The sequence below is a fragment of the Schistocerca serialis genome, chromosome 7 (assembly GCF_023864345.2).
Source record: "Schistocerca serialis cubense isolate TAMUIC-IGC-003099 chromosome 7, iqSchSeri2.2, whole genome shotgun sequence".
In the NCBI taxonomy this organism is placed as follows: Eukaryota; Metazoa; Arthropoda; class Insecta; order Orthoptera; family Acrididae; genus Schistocerca; species Schistocerca serialis.
This window is the reverse complement of record NC_064644.1, coordinates 388,919,867-388,940,067: the sequence shown is the minus strand read 5'-3', so window position 1 is coordinate 388,940,067 and position 20,201 is coordinate 388,919,867. Positions and strand designations below refer to the sequence as shown.

General features: G+C 40.9%; 1 protein-coding gene across 1 annotated transcript in view; it reads right to left on the bottom strand.

Moving 5' to 3' along the window:
* LOC126413117 (uncharacterized) overlaps window positions 1-20,201 on the bottom strand; it is an 82,206-nt gene that overhangs the window by 54,103 nt on the left and 7,902 nt on the right. Inside the window, exons 3-4 of the mRNA XM_050083008.1 lie at window positions 12,505-12,782; window positions 9,876-9,980 (exon numbers count right to left, since the gene is read on the bottom strand). Of these exons, the coding sequence (XP_049938965.1) occupies window positions 9,876-9,980; window positions 12,505-12,782 (383 nt within the window). The remainder of the gene's footprint in view (window positions 1-9,875; window positions 9,981-12,504; window positions 12,783-20,201) is intronic.

Genomic DNA, 20,201 nt, shown 5'->3' with positions numbered 1-20,201 from the left:
ACCAGATGGTAGAGTTTTGTCAGGACTGGCTCTCCCAAGGCTGTCAATAGTTCTAATGGAGTGTTGTCTACTCCGGGGGCCTTGTTTCGACTCAGGTCTTTCAGTGCTCTGTCAAACTCTTCATGCAGTATCATATCTCCCATTTCGTCTTGATCTACATCCTCTTCCATTTCCATAATATTGTCGTCAAGAACATCGCCCTTGTATAGACCCTCTATATACTCGTTCCACCTTTTTGCTTTCCCTTCTTTGCTTAGAACTGGGTTTCCATCAAAGCTCTTGATATTCATACAAGTGGTTCTCCTTTCTCCAAAGGTCTCTTTAATTTTACTGTACGCAGTATCTATCTTACCCCTAGTGAGATAAGCCTCTACACCTTACATTTGTCCTCTAGTCATGTCTCCTTAGCCATTTTGCACTTCCTGTCGATCTAATTTTTGAGACGTTTGTATTCCTTTTTGCCTGCTTCATTTACTGCATTTTTATATTTTCTCCTTTCATCAGTTAAATTCAATATTTCATCTGTTACCCAAGGGTTTCTACTAGCCCTCGTCTTTTTACCTATTTGGTCCTCTGCTGCCTTCACTATTTCATCCTTAAAGTTACCCATTCTTCTTCTACCGTATTTCTTTCCCCCATTCCTGTCAGTTGCTCCCTTATGCTCTTCCTGAAACTCTGTACAACCTCTGGTTCTTTCAGTTTATCCAGGTCCCATCTCCTTAAATTCCCACCTTTTTGCAGTTTCTTCAGTTTTAATCTACAGTTCATAACCAATTGATTGTGGTTAGAGTCCACATCTGCCCCTGGAAATGTCTTACAATTTAAAACCTGGTTCCTAAATCTCTGTCTTACCATTATATAATCTATCTGATACCTTTTAGTATCTCCAGGGTTCTTTCATGTATACAACCTTCTTTCATGATTCTTAAACCAAGTGTTAGCTATGATTAAGTTATGCTCTGTGCAAAATTCTACCAGACGGCTTCCTCTTTCATTTCTTAGCCCCAATCCATATTCACCTACTATGTTTCCTTCTCTCCCTTTTCCTACACTTGAATTCCAGTCACCCATGACTATTAAATTTTCGTCTCCCATCACTATTTGAATAATTTCTTTTATCTCCTCATACATTTCATCAATTTCTTAATCATCTGCAGACCTAGTTGGCATATAAACTTGTACTACTGTAGTAGGCGTGAGCTTCGTGTCTATCTTAGCCACAATAATGCGTTCACTATGCTGTTTGTAGTAGCTTACCCGTACTCCTATTTTTTATTCATTATTAAACCTACTCCTCCATTACCCCTATTTGATTTTGTATTTATAACCCTGTATTCACCTGATCAAAAGTCTTGTTCCTCCTGCCACTGAACTTCACTAATTCCCACTATATCTAACTTTAACCTATCCATTTCCCTTTTTAAATTTTCTAACCTACCTTCCCGATTAAGGGATCTGACATTCCACGCTCCGATCCTTAGAACGCCAGTTTTCTTTCTCCTGATAACAACGTCCTCCTGAGTAGTCCCCGCCTGGAGATCCGAATGGGAGACTATTTTACCTCCTGAATATTTTACCCAAGAGGACGCCATCATCATTTAATCATACAGTAAAGCTGCATGCCCTCTGGAAAAATTACGGCCGTAGTTTCCCCTTGCTTTCAGCCGTTCGCAGTACCAGAACAGCAAGGCTATTTTGGTTAGTGTTACAAGGCCAGATCAGTCAATCATCCAGACTGTAGCCCCTGCAACTACTGAAAAGGCTGCTGCCCCTCTTCAGGAACCACACGTTTGTCTGGCCTCTCAACAGATACCCCACCATTGTGGTTGCACCTACGGTACGGCTATGTGTATCATTGAGGCACACAAGCCTCCCCACCAACGCCAAGGTCCGTGGTTCATGAGGGGGAATTCTATGGTAGATGTAGCTAAGAAGATAACTAATTTTAGGAAAGTAGATAAGCTGGATATAAACACCAATTACCCAAAAATGTTTTACCCAATTTCCACTGGATATAATGCATCAAATAACACTCGAGAATCTGTTCACGTTTTGTGCAATAAAATGACTGAATGACTGATATCTTAACATGAGACTGTTGATATAGCAGATACATCATTTAATATTCAAATGTTAGAAATTCCTAGAGGTAGTAGCGATAATGGCAGAACAATAATAAATCAAACTGAAGACAAAAACACTAAGAGATGTATCACAAGAATTAAAAATGATGATAATCTGTGCTGCCCTAGAGCAGTAATAGTTGCATTAACATACCATACAAATAATATTTTGGACAGAGAACTATAGGTGAGATTAAGAAAATTAGAGAAGGTGATAAATATAAATTACAAAAAGAGTTAACTGACATATTATGTTATCAATTGAGTGAATACAACAAAGAAGGGTTCACTGTGGATGACATTAAAAATGTTGAAGAATTCTTGAATATAAAAATAAATGTTGTATGAGCAGAGAATTTCAATCCAGTTATCTGTAGTGATCCTAAGAAAGAGATAAAGATATACCTGTACAAAGATCACAACCATTTTGATGTAATTAACAGTATGAAGGCTTTCTTGGGATCAGTATATTTTTTTATTGCCAGGACACTTAAAACATGTAACAGACCTACACTACACTTTCCATCCTCTTTTAGAATAATGCTGCACAGTGTGGGATCCTTACCAGATATGACTCATGGAGTACATCGAAAAAGTTCAAAGAAAGGCAGCACGTTTCGTATTATCGCGAAATATGGGAGAGAGTGTCACAGAAATGATACAGGATTTTGGCTGGAAATCATTAAAAGAAAGGCGTTTTTCGTTGCAACGGAATCTTCTCACGAAATTCCAATCACCTACTTTCTCCTCTGAATGGGAAAATATTTTGTTGACACCGACCTACATAGGGCGGAACGATCACCACGATAAAATAAGGGAAATCAGAGGTTGTATTGAAAGATATAGGTGTTCATTCTTTCCGCACACTATACGAGATTGGAATAATAGAGAATTGTGAAGGTGGTTCAATGAACCCTCTGCCAGTCACTTAAATGTGATTTGCAGAGTATCCACGTAGATGTAGAATATATTTCTGTAGTAAATGTAATACTATGTATAACACACAGATGTAAAATAGAAAGAGAAATCTGTACGCTATGCAACAGCCCAGGACACGAAAGTGAGGAAAATAAAATTTATTGTGAAAATTGCAATAGATACTGTTACAATGAAGAATGCTTAAATAATCACCAAGAAGTGTGTAATACAGCTTATAAATGTGAAGGATGTAAAAAAATTTGCTTGACATATAAAAACACCAATGTCACTTTGAACTTAGCAGAAACTGTAAATAATTAGTGAAAATTGAAAATCATGAACGTTAAATGCAAAGGACATTGCAAAGAGGTGGCATTTGTGAAAGAAAATTTGGTGAGTATTTTATAGTCCAAGGTTGTCCAAATCGTAATAAAGAAGGTTGTTATGTTAATGGAGAATTCCAAAATTATTATATTTAGCAATGCTTCAAATGCAAAAATAGTTGCAGGTAAAGAGTTTACATGTTGTGAAAGAGGCTTTCCTAGGAGAGTGAATTGTACCTATACTGAAAGATACATGTGGTCTGATTATGAATCTCAGCAAGAAACTGGCATACATATTCTGAATCTCGTAATAGCCCACAATTTTAATGGTGACAAATATAAATATAGTACAAATGACAAATTCTGTAGGTGGATGATATCAGATGAACACTGTGTGACTATACATTCATACCTCACTATGCTAAAGGTTACGATTCCCAATTTACTTTGAAGTACTGTGTTGAAAATACAATAAAGCCATATACCATATACACGGGGACAAAACTAATGTTATTGGAGATCAAACAGGTAAGTCTAAAAATTATACATAGTAGTAATTGTGTACAATGTCCTCTTAGTAGTTTTCCAAAAACTTTTCATTTCAAAGAATTGTGAAAGTCTACTTCCCTCATTTGTTCAATACACAAGAAAATGAAAATTATGTAGGACGAATCCCTGATACTTAGTATTATTGTGTTGACACTATGAAAAAATGACAGAGAAGCATTTTTCAAAAGGCATATCTCCAGAGTCAAAGAAAATTATTTGTTCAGTATGAAGAAAGAAATTGTTGAACACTGTAATGCTGATGTAGATATTTTGAGAAGAGGTTGTTTGGAATTATGAAAAAAGGTTCTAGAGATAGCTAATATAGATCTGTCCTGTTATTAACCATTGCTGGGGTTTGCATGACTATTTACAGATCAAAGCATTTACCTAAAAATAGAATTGCTGTATTGGATAAAGAACAGAGGGAGAATTATAGTTAAGAATCCATAGCTTGGTTTAACAGTTTAAAGAATAACAATATCTTGCATGCTTTTAATGGCAGTGAAGTAAGAATAGCTGGTGCAAAAGTAGATGATTCTGATACAGCAACAAATACTGTTTATCAGTACCATGGTTGTTTCTGGCATGAATATAAAAAATGTTTTAAAAGTGAGACAATTAACAACAAAAATAAAAGAACAGTGGATGACCTTTATCAAAAGACATTAAAAAGAAGGGCAGAAATACGAACTGCAGGATACAATTTAGCAGAGATGGGGGGATGTGATTTGCTTAATCCACCAGAGTACAAAAACTTCAAAAATTGAAATAGTTCCCAGAAGTTGTCGAACCATTGAATCCAAGAGATGCATTTCATGGTGACCGTATAATTGCAATAAAATTCAGAGCTAAAGCACATGGTGTTAGCAAAAAATTAAATACATTGATGTATGTACTCTTTATCCAACTATACAATATTATGATTATTATCTTGACCGACACGAAAGAAAAATATATAGACCAAAATACAATAGTAAAAAATTGTTTGGTTTTATAAAGTGTAAAGTATTGGCGCCTAGAGAATTGTATCACATTGTTTTGCCTGTACATATACAACTTGATAAAACTGAAAAACTGTTGTTTCCTTTGTGTGTCAAATGTGTTCAAGTAAAACTAAATAAATCCAATCACAGAGATCATGAAAGAAGTTTTATTGGTACTATGGTAACAGATGAATGAAGTTAGTTGGCTGTAGAAATGGGATATAAAATTTTAGGTGCCTATGAAGTTTGAGAGGGCAGACAAAAGTGAGGTTCCTGAAGAGGGGCAGGAGCCTTTTCAGTAGTTGCAGGAGCAACAGTCTGGATGATTGACTGATCTGGCTTTGTAGCACTAACCAAAATGGCCTTGCTGTGCTGGTACTGAGAGCGGCTGAAAGCAAGGGGAAACTATAGCCGCAACTTTTCCTGAGGGCATGCAGCTTTGCTATACGGTTAAATGATAATGACGTCCTCTTGGGTAAAATATTCCAGAGTTAAAATAGTCCCCCATTCGGATCTCCGGGGATGAGACTACTCAGGTGGACGTCATTATAAGGAGAAATAAAACCAGCGTTCTACGGATCGGAGCATGGAATATCAGATCCCGTAATCGGGCAGGTAGATTAGAAAATTTAAAAAGGGAAATGGATAGGTTAAAGTTAGATATAGTGGAAATTAGTGAAGTTCAGTGACAGGAGGAACAAGAAATCAGGTCAGGTGAAAACAGGGTTATAAATACAAAATCAAATACGGGTAATGCAAGAGTAGGTTTAATAATGAATAAAAAAATAGGAGCACGGGTAGGCTACCACAAACAGCATAGTGAACGCATTATTGTGGCCAAGATAGACACGAAGCCCATGCCTACCACAGTAGTATAAATTTATATGCCAACTAGCACCGCAGAAGAGGAAGACATTGATGAAATGTATGATGAGATAAAAGAAATTATTCAGATAGTAAAGGGAGACGAAAATATAGTAATCATGCGTGATTGGAATTCGCTAGTAGAAAAAGGAAGAGAAGGAAACGTAGTAGGTGAATATGGAATGGAGGTAAGAAATGAAAGAGGAAGCCACCCGGTAGAAATTTGCACAGAGCATGACTGAGTAATCGCTAACACTTGGTTCAAGAATCATGAAAGACGGTTTTACACATCGAAGACAGACATTTAGGAACAAGGTTTTAAATTGTAAGACATTTCCAGGTGCAGATGTGGACTCTGACCACAATCTCTTGGTTATAAACTGTGCATTAAAACTGAAGAAACTGCAAAAAGGTGGGAATTACAGGAGATGGAACCTGGATAAACTGACAGAACCAGAGGTTGTAGACAGTTTCAGGGAGAGCATTAGGGAACGATTGACAGGAATGGGGGAAAGATATACAGTAGAAGAAGGATGGGTAGCTTTGAGAGGTGAAATCGTGAAGGCAGCAAAGGATCAAGTAGGTAAAGAGACGAGGGCTACTAGTAATTCTTGGGTAACAGACGATATATTGAATTTAATTGATGAAAGGAGAAAATATAAAAATGCAGTAAATGAAGCAGGCAAATAGGAATACAAACGTCTCAAAAAGCAGATCGACAGGGAGCACAAAATGGCTGAGCAGGGATGGCTAGAGGACAAATGTAAGCATGTAGAGGCATAGCTCAGTAGGGGTAAGATAAATACTGTCTACTGTAAAATTAAAAAGACCTTTGGAGAAAAGAGAACCACTTGTATGAATATCAAGAGCTCATATGGAAACACAGTTCTGAGCGAAGAATGCAAGCAGAAAGGTGGAAGGCGTACGGAGAGGGTCTTTAGAAGGGCGATGTACATGAGAACAATATTATGGAAATGGAAGAGGATGTAGATGAACATGAAATGGGAGACATGATACTGCGTGAAGAGTTTGACGGAGCACTGAAAGACGTAAGTCCAAACAAGGCCCCAGGAGTAGACAACACTCCATTAGAACTACTGACAGCCTTGGGAGAGCCAGCCCTGACAAAACTCTAGCATCTGGTGACAAGATGTATGAGACAGGGGAAATACCCTCAAATTTCAAGAAGAATATAATAATTCCAATTCCTAAAGAAGCAGGTGCTGACAGATGTGAAAATTACCGATCTATCAGTTTAATAAGCCACGGCTGCAAAATATTAACACGAATTCTTTACAGGCGGGTGGAAAAACTGGTAGAAGCCGACCTCGGGGAAGATCAGTTTGGACTCTAGAAATGTTGGAGCATGTGAGGCTATGCTGACCCTAAGCCTTATCTTAGAAGTTATGTTAAGGAAAGGCAAACCTACGTTTCTAACATTTGTAGACTTAGAGAAAGCTTTTGATTATGTTGACTGGAATACTCTCTTTCAAATTCTGAAGGTGGCAGGGGTCAAATACATGGAGCGAAAGCCTATTTACAATTTATACTGAAACCAGATAGCAGTTATAAGAGTCGAGGGGCATGAAAGGGAAGCAGTGGCTGAGAATGGTCTGAGATAGGGTTGTAGCCAATCCCCAATGTTGTTCAGTCTGTATATTGAGCAAGCAGGAAAGGAAACAAAGGAAAAATTCTGAGCAGGAATTAAAATCCATGGAGAAGAAATAAAAACTTTGAAGGTCGCCGATGACATTGTAATTCTGTCAGAGACAGCAAAGAACCTTGAAGAGCAGCTGAACGTAATTGACAGTGTCTTGAAAGGAGGATATAAGATGAACATCAACAAAAGCAAAACGAGGATAATGGAATATGGTCGAATTAAGTCTTGTGATGTTGAGGGAATAAGATTAGGAAGTGAGACACTTAAAGCAGTAAAGGAGTTTTGCTATTTGGCGAGCAAAATAACTGATGATGGCCGAAGTAGAGAGGATACAAAATGTAGACTGGCAATGGCAAGGAAAGCGTTTATGAAGAAGACAAATTTGTTAACATCGAAGATATATTTAAGAATGAGGAAGTCGTTTCTGAAAGTATTTGTATGGAGTGTAGCCATGTATGGAAAAGAAAAATGGACAATAAACAGTTTGGACACGAAGAAAACAGAAGCTTTCGAAATGTGGTGCTACAGAAGAATGCTGAGTGTTAGATGGGTAGATCACATAACTAATGAGGAGGTATTGAAAAGAATTGGGGAGAAGTATGTGGCACAACTTCACTGGAAGAAGGGATCGGTTGGTAGGACATGTTATGAGGCATCAAGGGATCACCAATTTAGTACTGGAGGGCAGCGTGGAGGGTAAAAGTCATAGAGGGAGACAAAGGGATGAATACGCTAAGCAGATTCAGAAGGATATAGGTTGCAGTATTTATTCGGAGATGAAGAGGTTTGCACAGGATAGAGTAGCATTGAGAGCTGCATCTAACCAGTCTCTGGACTGAAGACCGCAACAACATGAAGTTTGGGATTTTAGAGATAAAAGCAACACGTTGTTTAAAAATTATGTGTAACATTTTATGAAAATAAAACTGGAAACCAGTTCACATTATTTCGAATCTGATGAAGAGTGTATCAAAACAGTTAGAGAGAAATTGGATATTGACTTAGATTCCGACAGAATAATGGAAAATCCTGGAAACCGAGCCGTTGCTAAGATATGTCTTAATTCCTTATGGAGAAAAATTGAACAAAGGCAAAATATGAGTACATCTGAGTATGTGACAGATTTACAATAATTTTATGAGATACTTTTGAATGAACGATTAGATAATATAAAGTTCAATAACGACGATATGGTTCAAATGAAATACAATTTCAAGGATTGTTATGTGTAAAATCATCCACAACTATTTTTATAGCAACATTCACTACATCAAATGCAAGGCTTAGATTGTATAATATGTTAGATAAATTTGGAGAATCTGACATATATTTTGATACTGTTTCTGTAGTATATATTGCCAATCGGAAAAACACTGTGGGAAAAGTTTGTATGACAGGCGAGTGGACTGATGAATTAGGAAATAACTGGATTACAGATTGGGCTTTGACTGACCCGAAAAGCTATTATTATGAGAAACATGATAAAAAACAGTGCTGAAGGTAAAGGGTTTCACTTTAAACTATAAGAATATTCAGAAGCTGAATGGTGGATCTATGATAAAATTAGCTGAGAACGAAGTTAGAGAAAAGATAAAATTGGGGAACAACCAGGTTACCAGAGATGCAGATACTAAAAATATTGTTAACAAGCAATTTAAGAAAGACTCCTCATTTCCGTATGATAAAAGAGTTGTTCTACAAAATTTTAATACAGTGCCTTACGGTTAAAGTTTAATGAATAGTTATTGAAATCATTTATATATCTCGTGGGCGTGTTTGGTCAGCAAATTACCCCCTAGTGTGCTCAAGTTATCTTTTTTATTAAAAAAATGGAAAATCTTGGTAAATTATCTGCGAGTGTACTCAGCCCACCCAGTTACTACTGCAGTTGGTTAATATTCCGGCGGGAGACGATGGATAAGGAATAGAGGCGGAATGTGGATATAGTGGCGTAGCAGGGTACCTGGAATAGTTATTGGCGGTGGGAAATTGGATACTGGGATATTAAGTCTCTGTTTTGCACACCTCTTGTGTTTATTAAACTTATGACAAAATGCTATGAACACAAGCCCCAAACCAGTAAATGTTAAAATACGCCTTAACCTTCAAACGTAGGAAATGTCACGAATGCTTCTGCTTACTGTGTTCGACAAGTCGCAAATTAATTACGATAATATAATAAATTTCTTTGCATTTGCAGATTGCGTGAAATTTGAAAGTATGCCCGATTCTTATGCAAAAACTTCTAAACTCTTTGTTGGATCGATGGCTTTCATGAAAATCAGAATTATATAAAACTGATTTACATCAGTTGTTTGGCGTCTAAGAGGCAAAGGAACATGGACATTTAGTACGATCTGTTTTAGTGACACTGACAAATCAAACATCTCTATGGGCTATCGCAATTATTTACTTGTTCGTTGGCACCAGACGTGGTACAAGCTGAGGATAATACCTGAAAACAAAGCCCATGTGCTCCACTATCTTCATTTCCACTCAGCATGACTGTCTTAAATAATATAGTGTAGAAGGTGTAGACCATCAGCTTTACACTCTTCTCCTGCAGAAGTGACAGCATATTTCTCAGGCACATATCAAAAATGTAGTTGCACCCATGCCCCAAAAGGGGGTAATATTGACAATTTCTGCGGTCATTCGAATGCATTGCGGTCTAACACTCGTCGTCCAGTCTAATTGTGAGCAACAGAGCAAGGCACTAGCATCAAACTTTCTCACAAATTGTCGAGTGTGCAAGTGCTGACGGTTTGTGGAACGGAATCTGATAAAGAAAAATTTGTTTATTTCCATAGTAATATCAGTTTCTTCACACCTCTATGTCACAAAATTCTTTTGGAGCTATATAAAATTGATTTCAAGGAAATATAGTCTCATCATCAGCCAACAAACGAATGTCGTTACTAAGTGTTAAGCGTTCCTAAAAAATGAGTGACATAGGTACCACAAGTGTTCATCTAGAACAGGAATGCGCCATGATGAAATCAGCCGAAGTGTCAAATTTAGAGTAGCACACAAATTCTATCTACGTTAGCAGGACGTCAAATGATTCAGTTGTCAGAAAGATCGATAAGAGATAGGACTGTCTTCAATTGGTGCCGCAAAAGCTTAACGGCAATCAGAAGAGAATGAAGAAGGGATCTTGTGGCTATTTAACTTGACACGTATGTCAGAGATTGGTCTTATTTGCGAACAGTCATCACAGGGTATGAGACATGATGCTACGAAACAGTTCGCGAATGCGCTGATTAAACATCATAACCGAATCGCACAGTTGTTGCCTCAAATTTTGTGAACATCTAAGTAAACGTAACATCGAAACTTTGGATTATAAACACAGACCCCCGCTGTCAGTTTCAGTTATCTTTATCGACGTTTACAGATGTACTGCAACCAAAGACTAATTTCAGAGAAAATAAAGATACTTCGTTTTTGTCTTCCTGTTGGTATGGTACACCAAAATTTTTATGTGCAATTTGTATTTCTTGGTATTATAATGTCAGATTTATTTAAAAGCTTATCATTACATGATGTGTGACATACACTACTGGCCATTAAAATTGCTACACCACGAAGATGACGTGCTACAGACGCGAAATTTAACCGACAGGAAGAAGATGCTGTGATATGCAAGTGATTAACTTTTCAGAGCATTCACACAAGGTTGGCGCCGGTGGCGACACCTACAACGTTCTGACATGAGGAAAGTCTCCAACCGATTTCTCATACACAAACAGCAGTTGACCGGCGTGGCCTGGTGAAACGTTGTTGTGATGCCTCGTGTAAGGAGGAGAAATGCGTACCATCACGTTTCCGACTTTGATAAAGATCGGATTGTAGCCTATCGCGATTGCGGTTTATCGTATTGCGACATTGCTGCTCGCGTTGGTCGAGATCCAATGACTGTTAGCAGAATACTGAATCGGTGGGTTCAGGAGGGTAATACGGAACGCCGTGCCGGATCCCAACGGCCTCGTATCACTTGCAGTCGAGATGACAGGCATCTTATGCGCATGGCTGTAACGGATCGTCCAGCCACGTCTCGATCCTGGAGTCAACAGATGGGGACGTTTACAATACAACAACCATCTGCACGAACAGTTCGACGTCGTTTGCAGCAGCATGCACTATCAGCTCGGAGACCATGGCTGCGCTTACCCTTGACGCTGCATCACAGACAGGAGCGCCTGCGATGGTGTACTCAACGACGAACCTGGGTGCACGAATGTCAAAACGTCATTTTTCGGATGAATCCAGGTTCTTTTACAGCATCATGATGGTGGTATCTATGTTTGACGACATTGCAGTGAACGCACACTGGAAGCGTGTATTCGTCATCGCCACACTGGCGTATCACCTGGCGTGATGGTATGGGGTGCGATTGGTAATACGTCTCGGTCACCTCTTGTTCGCATTGACAGAACTTTGAACAGTGGACGTTACATTTCAGATGTGTTACGACCCGTGGCTCTACCCTTCATTCGATCCCTGCGAAACCCTACATTTCAGCAGGATATTGCCCGACCGCATGTTGCAGGTCCTGTACGGGCCTTTCTGGATATAGAAAATGTTCGACTGCCCTGGCCAGCACATTCTTCAGATCTCTCACCAACTGAAAACGTCTGGTCAATGGTGGCCGAGCAACTGACTCGTCACAGTACGCCAGTCACTACTCTTGATGAACTGTGGTATCGTGTTGAAGCTGCATGGGCAGCTGTACCTGTACACACCATCCGAGCTCTGTTTGACTCAATGGCCAGGCGCATCAAGGCCGTTATTACGGCCAGAGGTGGTTGTTCTGGGTACTGATTTCTCAGGATCTATGCACCCAAATTGCGTGAAAATGTAATCACATGTCAGTTCTAGTATAATATATTTGTCCAATGAATACCCGTTATCATCTGCATTTCTTCTTAGTGTAGCAATTTTTATGGCCAGTAGTCTATTTCCTAATCCTACAACTGTTATGAGCTGTGCAGCTTTCAAAGCACAGCATGTTTAGTTTATTGGGAGGATTATCAACTACCAAAGATCGAAATATGTGCAGTTAATTAGCCTTACGTGAGTACGTGCACCATTAGAGCTATACTGCGGCGAGGTATCCGAATGACCTTGGGTTGCCCCGTGGTGCCAGACGTGAGGAGCGCGATGGCGGGCCTCAGATTGTCTCCCTGCAGCGCCTGGGCGCTGGTCAGCAGCACTTGTAGAGCGTCAGGCACTGCCTCGGCAGCCCCCAGCAGCTGGAGGGGGCACCCAGGCGGCCTGGCGTCGGAAGCGGTCTCGGCTGTCGGACGTTCGCACATCACTGCTGCTGGCTTCAGCTCCTGTAGCGCTCTGCGAAGGCTCTCTGCCACAAAAAGAAAACGAATTTGCCGTTTACATCACAAATATGTACGATCATGATGAAATGAAATAGAAATTCTGCAATCGGCCACGATCAGCCACTGAAATGAATTCAGCGGCAACAAGTGGAAATTTGTGCCAGACCGGGACGACAGCCGGCCTGTGTGGCCGAGCGGTTCTAGGCGCTTCAGTCTGGAACCGCGCGACCGCTACTGTCGCAGGTTCGAATCCTGCCTCGGGCATGGATGTGTGTGAGGTCCTTAGGTTAGTTAGGTTTAGGCAGTTCTAAGTTCTAGGGGACTGATGACCTCAAATGTTGAGTCCCATAGTGCTCAGAGCCATTTGAACCATTTGAGCCGGGACGCCAACCCGGATGTCCCGTTTTACATGAGTGGTCGCCTTAACCGATTCAGCTATCCGGACACGCTTCCGGTCTACTCCATAGTCCCAACTTGTAGCACGCTACTTACGTATTGTCGCATTTCTACACTCAGTTAAGAAATAACATTAGAAGGTTGAAGTTTAGCTGTTCTTACAAGTAAGCTATATGAACACCATTAAGTTAGGGGTACTAGTGACCTTTAAGGTCATCAACTTTAACGGAACGAGAGGCGAATATTAAGATTTAATGCCTCGTTGATAATGAAGCCATTAAGACTGGGCACGATTCGAGAATGGGAAAGATCAGGACGAAACAGACGATGATATTTCCTATGGGACCATCCTGCCGTCCATCATAATCAAATTTAGAGAAACAAGTGCCAGAGACGAGCATCACGCGGTATCATATTTTTTAAGTACCATAGTAAGAAACTGGCATGTTTTATAGTTGGTTCAGCAGATATATTAGTGGCACAGAAAGTTGAAAAGTTGGGCATTTCACTGGCTGCCTGCATCACAAAAAGCTCTGTTATTTCAAGATATTATTGAACTGACAGAAAAGAAACATAAAATTGTTGGAAAACTGAACATTAGTCATGGCTCTATCCACTACATTATTCGCAACCTGACGGACCATTACAAAGCTGTTCTTAGCTGGGTACCAAATCATTACTCAACTGAAAGGACATAATTTGGAACATCTTCAGGATATCTGTGCAGAAGAGTTCAACTTTATGACACTAAAGGAAATGACAAGAAAAAAAAAGCTAGTGTTGCCATTGACGCTACGCTCTGGTGTACACTATACTCACTTAAACAACAAAGGAAGAAACACGAATAACAGCATTTGTCTTTATTGAAACACGAGAAATCTTATAGCTCTTGGGCCTCCAATGATATATTCTGTTCTACTTAGCTATGATTTCAATTCTGAAGCCAGATGAAATCGCGCGTTTTGTTGTGTACTGGCATATTATTTTATCATAAGATAGTGAGACAATACACAGTCGATTTACATTAGGAAAATGCATTCTGATTACCGAACTGATCCTGCTTATTCGCCGGGCACCAACTGGTTAACATGAATTACGACTCTTCAAACAGTTTTGGGCAATTTTTCAAGTCAAAGAAGTGGTAACTAAGTTGTTACTCAGTCAGTCTGTCATTGCCAATCTTATCGTTGATATCGTTTCACCTTGAATTTTAATCCCTTTCCTGAACCTTTCTTCTATTTCCGTCATTGCTTTTTCGCAGCGTATTTAGAAGATGCGACAGACCGCATCCCTGTCTTACACCCATTTTTATCAGAATACTTCGTATTTGGTCTACCAGTCTTAATGTTGCTCTCGGTTCTTGTACATAGCCTATAGCTTATAGCAATTTTTCTCAAAATTTCGAACATCTTGCACCATTTTACATTGTCGAATGCTTTTTACAGATCGACGAACTCTATGAACGTATCTTGATTTTTCTTCAGTCTTGCTTCCATTATCAACCGCAACATCAGAACGGTCTCTCTGGTGCCTTTATCGTCAGCTAACAGACCCTCAATTTTCCATTCTTCTGTACATTTTTCTTGTCAGCAGCTTTGATGCATGAGATGTTATGCTGATGTTACGATACTTTTCGCACTTATATGCCCTTGCTTTCTTTGTAATTTGAGCATGATGTTTTTCGGAACCCTGATAGCATATCATCAGTTTCATACATTCGATACACCAACGTGAATACTCGTTTTATGGAAAATTGCTCTACTGATTCTAGGAATTGCGGAGGAATGTTATCTATCCCTTCCACCTTATCCGATCTTCTGTCGTCAAAAGCTGTTTTAAATTCTTCTTCTATCACGTTATCAGGCAAGTCATCTCCCCCCTCCCGCTCCCCCCCCAATAGAGGTCTTCAATGTATAATTTCCACCTATACGTTCTCTCCTCCTCATTTAACAGTGGAATTCCCATGGCGCTCTTAGTGTTACCGGCCTTGCTTTTAATTTTACCGAAGACTGTTTTGTCTTCGCTATATGCTGAGTCAGTCCTTCCGAGAATCATTTCTTTGTCTATTTCTTCACATTTTTCATGCAGCCATTTCGTTTTAGCTTTCCTGCTCTTCCTATTTATTTCGTTCCTTACTGCCTAATACTTCTATATTTTTCTTCACAATTTTGAACTCCTTCTGAAGTATTGCTTCTGTTATCCACGGTTTCTTCACATTTACCGTCATAGTACCTACGTTTTTCTTCCCAACTTCTGTGATTGTCCATCCCACTCCAACTGAGCTGCCAACTAAATTATTCAGTTTCTATAGCCTCAGAGAACTTATCTAATATCTGATATCGGGATCTCTGCCTGACCATGATGTAGCCTAACTGTAACCTCCCCGTATGTCCCGGCCTTTTCCCAGGTATACCTCCTTCTAAGGAGATGCTTGAACAGAGTATTCGTTATTACTAGCTGAAATTTATTACAGAATGCAGTCTTTCTCTTCTCTCGTTCATGCTACCAAGCCTATATTCTCCTGTAACGCTATAGTCCCTTTCCTACATCCGCGTTCCAATCCCCCATGACTATTAGATTTTCATCTCCCTTTATGTACTGAACTACCCGTTCGATATCCTCATGTACTTTATCTCTCTCTTCATCCTCTGCTTGAGACATCGGCTTGTACACTTGAACCATTGTTGTCGGTGGTGGTTTTCTGTCAATTCTGATGAGAATAACCCTATCACTGATCTTCTCACAGTAACCCGATATCTCTGTCCTACCTTCCTACTCATAACGAATCCTTCTTCCGTTATACCATTTTCTGCTGTCTCTTATATTACCCTATACTCATCTGATCTGAAATCATGGTCTTCTTTTTATGTCACTTCACATACTATATAACTAGACTGAGCCTCTTTACTTTTTCAGATTTTCTAGCTTTCCTACCACGTTCAAACTTTTGACATTCCATGCCCGACAATTAGAATGTTACCCTTTCGTTAGTTATTCAATCAGTTCCTCGTGGTCACCTCTCTCTTAGCAGTCTCCTCCTGTAGATCAGAATGGGCGTACTAATCTGAAACTTTTCCCAATGGAGAGATCATCATGCCACCTTTTCAATTATGGGCCACATTCACTCTGTATCTTTAATGCATTGGTTTTCATTGCCTTCTGTAACCTCATGCCGCTAATCTACATCTACATCTACATTTATACTCCGCAAGCCACCCAAAGGTGTGTGGCGGAGGGCATTTTACGTGCCACTGTCATTACCTCCCTTTCCTGTTCCAGTCGCCTATGGTTCGCGGGAAGAACGACTGCCGGAAAGCCTCCGTGTGCGCTCGAATGTCTCTAACTTTACATTCGTGATCTCCTCGGGAGGCATAAGTAGGGGGAAGCAATATATTCGATACCTCATCCAGAAACGCACCCTCTCGAATCCTGGCGAGCAATCTACACCGCGATGCAGAGCGCCTCTCTTGCAGAGTCTGCCACTTGAGTTTATTAAACATCTCCGTAATGCTATCACGGTTACCAAATAACCCTGTGACGAAACGCGCCGCTCTTCTTTGGATCTTCTCTATCTTCTCCGTCAAACCGATCTGGTACGGATCCCACACTGATGAGCAATACTCAAGTATAGGTCGAACGAGAGTTTTGTAAGCCACCTCCTTTGTTGATGGACTACATTTTCTAAGCACTCTCCCAATGAATCTCAACCTGGTACCCGCCTTACCAACAATTAATTTTATATGATCATTCCACTTCAAATCGTTCCGCACGCATACTCCCAGATATTTTACAGAAGTAACTGCTACCAGTGTTTGTTCCGCTATCATATAATCATACAATAAAGGATCCTTCTTTCTATGTATTCGCAATACATTACATTTGTCTATGTTAAGGGACAGTTGCCACTCCCTGCACCAAGTGCCTATCCGCTGCAGGTCTTCCTGCATTTCGCTACAATTTTCTAATGATGCAACTTCTCTGTATACTACAGCATCATCCGCGAAAAGCCGCATGGAACTTCCGACACTATCTACTAGGTCATTTATATATATTGTGAAAAGCAATGGTCCCATAACACTCCCCTGTGGCACGCCAGAGGTTACTTTAACGTCTGTAGACGTCTCTCCATTGATAACAACATGCTGTGTTCTGTTTGCTAAAAACTCTTCAATCCAGCCACACAGCTGGTCTGATATTCCGTAGGCTCTTACTTTGTTTATCAGGCGACAGTGCGGAACTGTATCGAACGCCTTCCGGAAGTCAAGAAAAATAGCATCTACCTGGGAGCCTGTATCTAATATTTTCTGGGTCTCATGAACAAATAAAGCGAGTTGGGTCTCACACGATCGCTGTTTCCGGAATCCATGTTGATTCCTACATAGTAGATTCTGGGTTTCCAGGAACGACATGATACTCGAGCAAAAAACATGTTCTAAAATTCTACAACAGATCGACATCAGAGATATAGGTCTATAGTTTTGCGCAACTGCTCGACGACCCTTCTTGAAGACTGGGACTACCTGTGCTCTTTTCCAATCAGTTGGAACCCTCCGTTCCTCTAGAGACTTGAGGTACACGGCTGTTAGAAGGGGGGCAAGTTCTTTCGCGTACTCTGTGTAGAATCGAATTGGTATCCCGTCAGGTCCAGTGGACTTTCCTCTATTGAGTGATTCCATTTGCTTTTCTATTCCTTGGACACTTATTTCGATGTCAGCCATTTTTTCGTTTGTGCGAGGATTTAGAGAAGGAATTGCAGTGCGATCTTCCTCTGTGAAACAGCTTTGGAAAAAGGTGTTTAGTATTTCAGCTTTACGCGTGTCATCCTCTGTTTCAATGCCATCATCATCCCGGAGTGTCTGGATATGCTGTTTCGAGCCACTTACTGATTTAACGTAAGACCAGAACTTCCTAGGATTTTCTGTCAAGTCGGTACATAGAATTTTACTTTCGAATTCACTGAACGCTTCACGCATAGCCCTCCTTATGCTAACTTTGACATCGTTTAGCTTCTGTTTGTCTGAGAGGTTTTGGCTGCGTTTAAACTTGGAGTGAAGCTCTCTTTGCTTTCGCAGTTGTTTCCTAACTTTGTTGTTGTACCACGGTGGGTTTTACTCGGCACGTACCTGTCTAAAACGCATTTTACGATTGCTGATTATTCCGTCTTTTAAAGGCAGTTCCTCACACCAAGGGCAAGAGTGCCTCAACCTGAGTCTGCTCCTCCGCCCTCTTTGACGAGATCATTGGCATAACGAGGGTGACTTCGTACGGCGGAAGTCCTCGGCCGCCATTTCTGATGCGAATGTATTCAAGAGCGATCCATGGAAACTCAGTGTCCGCCAAAAATATGTCTCTCTGAGTGTGTGAGTCGGCGGTGGCGTAACGAATTTAGTCTACTCATCTTCGTAGAATACCACCCTGGCAAACGCGGGGGAAGGGGAGGGGGGAGGGAAGGCGGCATTTGCGAATGCAAATACTAGCCCTCCGCAGAAAGCCGTTCCCATACACACTTCCTAACAAAAAAAAAAGTTAAGCACTCAGTGGTAGAAGAGGAACCACAATGAAACTTCACGGGCTGAGAGCGTGTGTAATCTTTACAAAATCGAGTCAAATTTGCAAAGAACCTGGCAGTTTGAGTCCACTTATAAGTATGTCCTTTCGTCCCCTGTGGCCTGGATTGATGGTGCGTCAAATAACTGCTGTGTTCTCTCCAGAGATAAACTGTTGTTAGTCGTCCCTGATATCCTGAATGTTGGCCATGTGACGGAAATGACTTCTGTACTTGCCCCGCACGCATTGTGTCAGAGACAGATATGAAGACCTTGTGGCCACAAAAGTACCTCAACTTCACTCAGACAGTTCATAGAGACACTTGCCATGTGTGGATGACTATTGTTCAGTTAAAAAACGGCACCACGATGCTGTCAAACGAGACGTAACACATGAGGATGCAGGATGTCTGTCATGTTCGATGTTGCCGACAGACTTGGCTCAATAACTGTCAGCTGCGATCTGAAGCCATAAACGATGGTTACCCAACCACGAGTAACACTCCTGCGCCTCTCTAAATGACTGGCGGTATGGAACCTCTCCCCTAGTCGCCAGCGATCGTCATCCGGGACAGTGCATAACCGCGATTCATCGCTGAACTGTTAGCGACGTTCTTCTCTAGCGGTCCATTCTTCTCGGTCAGGGCAACACTCCAAATGCAGCCGATCGCGTTGTAGTGTTAAGGAAAGCCTACGCATGGGACAGTAACGCCCCAGCGCAGCTGCTGCTAGTCGTCGAACAATGGTGCGAAATGACACAGGTTAGTGCACGAAGTGCATTACTTGTCGTCGGAAGGCAGGGGAACATTGGAAAGGAGCCGACACCGCGCTCCAAGCTCCAACTGTTTCATCATGTAGTGGTGTTTCGCCGATTGTATGCGACTTAATACAGCCCAGTATTTGCTGTCTGTGTTGATGTAACCTGATAGATGGAACCATGCACGTTGGTTCATGCGGCCCGCCACGAATTCCTCTCCTGTGCTAAACTCCTCATAGCAGGGTAGCACTTGAAACCTACGTCCTCTATTATTTGCTGGATGTATTCCAATCTCTGTCTTCCTCTACGGTTTTTGCCTTCTACAGCTCCCTCTAGTATCATGGAAGTCATTCCCTCACGTCTATCATCTTGTCCTTTCTCCTTATAGGCCGGCCGGTATGGCCGAGAGGTTCTAGGCCCTTCAGTCTGGAACCGCGCGACCGATACGGTCGTAGGTTCGAATCCTGCCTCGGGCGTGGATGTGTGTGATGTCGTTAGGTTTAAGTAATTCTAAGTTCTAGGGAACTGATGACCTCAGATGTTAAGTCCCATAGTGCTCAGAGCCATTTGAACCATTTTTTTCCTCCTTATCAGTGTTTTCCACATATTGCTTTCCTCTCCGATTTTGCACATAACCTCCTCGTTCCTTACCTTATCAGTCCACCTAATTTTCAACATTCGTCTGTACCATAACATCTCAAAAGCTTCGATTCTCTTCTGTTCCGGTTTTCCCACAGTGCATGTTT